The sequence below is a fragment of the Chionomys nivalis genome, chromosome 10 (genome assembly GCF_950005125.1).
Source record: "Chionomys nivalis chromosome 10, mChiNiv1.1, whole genome shotgun sequence".
Taxonomy (NCBI): domain Eukaryota; kingdom Metazoa; phylum Chordata; class Mammalia; order Rodentia; family Cricetidae; genus Chionomys; species Chionomys nivalis.
In genome coordinates, this window is record NC_080095.1 from 11110551 (window position 1) to 11114845 (window position 4295).

Sequence of the window (4295 nt, forward strand, 5' to 3'; positions counted from 1 at the left end):
AATGAAAACTAGTGTCCAGATAAGATGTTCATAAGTGAAAAGGTGAAATCTGAGCCTAATAAGATGAGACCCAAATCAATTCCACAGATTTCCTTACAGATAAAAATGTGAAGTCACATGTATGAAATGTGTGTGAGCTGCTTCCTCACAAGTTATTTCCTGAGAAGTTATAAGAATGAGACAATTCCACAGACACCAAGACAAAGAATTTTAAGTAGTTCCTTAAACAGGATTTCTGATCACCAAAAGTACCAATACCATTAAATTCTCTACTGGAATTTACAGAGATACATAAATCCATTGAGAACCTGGTATCCTCTTCTGCCTGCACTGAATGAATGTGGACCTAGTTAATGTAAACACTTCCATGTTTTGCTTCTAAGGCTTGTACAGTATGACTCATAATATTTCCTATTTATCTGGAATTGGAAATCCAGACAGCATTACAGAGATGTTCCTGAGATTCAAAGCAAATCTCAGTTTCCTGGAGGAGAAATTGGAAACTTTGCCTGTGCTTCCTTTTATGTTCTCTGGAACCTCCCCCAATGCAAAGCAGTCCTCAAGCTCAAGATGAAAATCCAAGGCCAAGCTGAGAGGCCCCATCTCCTTCTGACTAGAGCCTCCAACACAGCATGGCTGTCCTGGTGCTGCTCCTCTGCCTGGTGACATTTCCAAGCTGTAAGTGCTTCAGGGTTTCAGGAAAGTAACCCAGGTTTTTCATCTATGGGTTATATGACTGATGGTGATGCTGCTTGTCCCTAGGTGCCCTGTCCCAGATACAGCTGAAGGAGTCAGGACCTGGCCTAGTGCAGCCATCACAGACCCTGTCGCTCACCTGCACTGTCTCTGGGTTCTCTTTAACCAGCTATGGTGTAAGCTGGATCCGCCAGCCTCCAGGAAAAGGTCTGGAATGGATGGGATTTATAGCAAACAATGGAAATACATATTATAATTCAGCTCTTCAGTCCCGAATCACCATCAGCAGGGACACCTCCAAGAGCCAAGTTTTCTTAAAACTGAACAGTCTGCAAACTGAGGACACAGCCATGTATTACTGTACAACAGACACAGTGAGAGAACTCCAGTGTGAGCCTGCACAAAAACCTCCATATGGAGACACTCATGACCAGCAGGGGGTGTTGGGGACCAACAGGGTTTCCCTAGACCAGTATGTGGTTGCTTAATAAGATAAGAAGTTCTAGACTATGCTGCATGAGAATATGTTTCAAAATTAGAATCTGTGTTTTCTTCTTCCAAACACAAATAAGAAAAAAATTCTCTAGAGGTGTCTCTTCACTGTCATAGTCTAATAAACATCATATTTGTTCAAATAATATAACAAATAACTTGTTCCACAAGCCCTGTAAGCTAACAATCTGCTTTCTTTTTTTTTTTTTTTTTTTTGGTTTTTCGAGACAGGATTTCTCTGTAGCTTTGGAGCCTGACCTGGAACTCTCTTTGTAGACCAGGTGGTCCTCAAACTCACAGAGATCCGCCTGCCTCTGCCTCCTGAGTGCTGGGATTAAAGGAGTGCGCCACCACCTCCCGGCCTGCTTCTTGATATTAGACAGAATTACATATAACTTTGTATGCTTTACATACATACATACATACATACATACACACATATTCACACATTTTCTTAATATATTTTAAAGGAGTCAGCAGTTATGACACTTGTTGGATGTTAGGTTCAGTTATAAGCTAGAGAATTTTAAAAGAGCTGTAATTTGTCCTCTTTGTTTTTGCACCTGTGATAGAGGAACCACAGCTTTCCTAATTTAAAGTCATTTTCCCACAACACCCTGGAAACTGAAACACCCATAGTTTCCCTCTACACCAAGAAGGTCCCATAAAAGGATAGAATTGATTATTATTTTTGACAGATCCCATTTCATGCAATTGCATCTTGGTAAAAATTACCTTTCCCATCAGACTTACAAGCAGTGGTTCCTCAGGCAAAACAAATAGTTATTGTTTGGGGGTCTGCCTAACTTTAAAACTGACTTTCTCCATATATAAAACAGGATTGTTCTTTTTTTTTTTTTGGATTTTCGAGACAGGGTTTCTCTGTGGCTTTGGAGCCTGTCCTGGAACTAGCTCTTGTAGACCAGGCTGGTCTCGAACTCACAGAGATCCGCCTACCTCTGCCTCCCAAGTGCTGGGATTAAAGGCGTGCGCCACCACCGCCCGGCAAGGATGTGTTCTTATTAACTTTGGTCATCTTCCATATAACTTATTATTGGGATAATCCTTCCCAACTAACTGATTAATCTTCTCACTCTACACTGTCCAAACTATGATCAGACTTCCCTATTTACTATTTCTAAAATGAGCTTCTTAAGTACCACAGATTAAGTGGTCATTTTGTCCTCTTGATGCCTGGCTGTTCTGATATAAGGCCCTCCATGTTCATGCAGATTGGTTTGATATTTCAACTGTTGAGAACTGAGCTGCAGCAAACATAAAAGGGAAGGTTGCCACTGCTCATCTGCACATTCGGGAAGCAACTCAGAGGTTCAGAGAGCATACTGTTATTGCAGGGAAACAGTTTCAATGTCTGGCACCCGCAATGTTAAGTCATACCTACCTGTAAGTCTGTTGAACCCGTGGTCTCTATTTGTCCCCATGCACACTACAGTACTCACACAGAAACAAACATACATAATTAAAAACAAACTATTTTATTTTCTCATCCACTGCTAAGAGTTAACCCAATGTGAGTGCTCCATGGCTTATATGAAGCTTTGCTACATATAGAAAATTTCAAGAAGTAAAAGGTTAGGATGTTTAACTCCTCACCTTTTTGTCTCATCAAAGAGATCAGTCTCAATTTTCTTCTCAAATATAACTCATTTCTATCACTTGTCTGAAATTTGAGTCTAAGGATAGCACATAGTTCTAATGCCCTCATGAACAGACATTTTCCTGCACGTCATCCTCTCCTTTGGTTCTTTCATCTTGACCAATGCATGTGGGCAGAGAAGGTTGCATGGAACAAGCATTTTTGATCAACATAAAAATGAAAGTTAAAGCCAAAAGGATAAGTTGCCTCTAACCAATAATTCAAGACCCATTTACTAAAGAAAAGAGTTGAATCACAGTACTATGAGGATGGAGAGTAATGGACCCTGTGCCTTGTAAAAGGCAACATGGTTCTGTTACGTTACTGTAAAGGAGTTTGGACAAATTACAAAAATTTCATATACAAGAACACATGCCCAACATTCTCACTTCTATGTGAGGATCAGAAGAAAATAACATTTTCAATTAAAATAGATTATTGCATTTCAGTGATTATTTCCATATCCCACTGTTATTCTGTCTCTCATTGCTGGATTCTCTATAAGTGAAGCCTGAGGTGTCACATCTCACAAACATGATTAATTGTGATTGTAGTTATCACATCCCTATAATTTTCAATTAATTGTTTTCAGTATGGCAATTGTCCATAAATAAAAGTGAGCACAGAAGTTACACTGGTTATATTTCTGTAAATTAATTTAATGAGTTAATGTGTTCATACAATAATTTGTGCATTCAAATATCAGCATCCTGCAAAGTTTTCAAGTGAGTGAACAGCTATGAAAATATACTGTAAGACAGGAAATAGAAAAATATTCGTGTTCCCTTGAAACCCCTTTCATGATTGCCTCATCTCATTATTTTAGGGAACATGGGGTATTTTTATTTACCACAGTTATGCTCACTTGCTGAGTTCACTGTATTTCTCACTGGCCACTGGCCTTTGTTGCAGTTGGACAGACACTGATTGATGTTTTTTTTCTAATTGAAGCAGACTCACCTAGTCACTGTGTTCTCCATTTTAGTTGATTATACTTCTCCAGGTTCTCACATTCATCTTCTGTCTTAGGCACAAGGAATATCTCTTAAACAATATCTTTTTATATCCCATGGTATTGAAAATAAGCACAAAGCATGTATCTGATAAATTTATTTACTAAAAATTTAAAATAAATTTAACAGATACATGGAATATAAAAATCTTCATGTTGCTGTTGTTCCCCTGTGAGACAACCTCCAACTGCTCCATAAGCCTGGGCAACAGAGATAACATCTCTAAATCTCTTTTTGACACCACTGTAAAATCCTAAAATTCCCATCTATTATCCACAACCTGGGGCACTCTGACATGAAGTCCTAGGATTTGTCATAATGCACAGAAATACTTGTATTCAGAATGAATTGTAGGATGTGGACACTGGGTCCTATTTGCAGGCTTCATCAGAGAAGACCATGCTGTAAATATTGGGCTGAAATTTGGTCAAGGTTAG

At 39.0% G+C, this 4295-nt stretch overlaps 1 gene segment (V, D, J or C); it reads left to right on the forward strand.

Moving 5' to 3' along the window:
* The first annotated feature begins 632 nt into the window (after positions 1–632).
* Positions 633–1184, forward strand: LOC130882834 (Ig heavy chain V region PJ14-like). The segment is given in 2 exon segments: positions 633–678; positions 763–1184. Coding segments are annotated over 2 exon segments (468 nt in total).
* The last annotated feature ends 3111 nt before the right edge of the window (positions 1185–4295 follow it).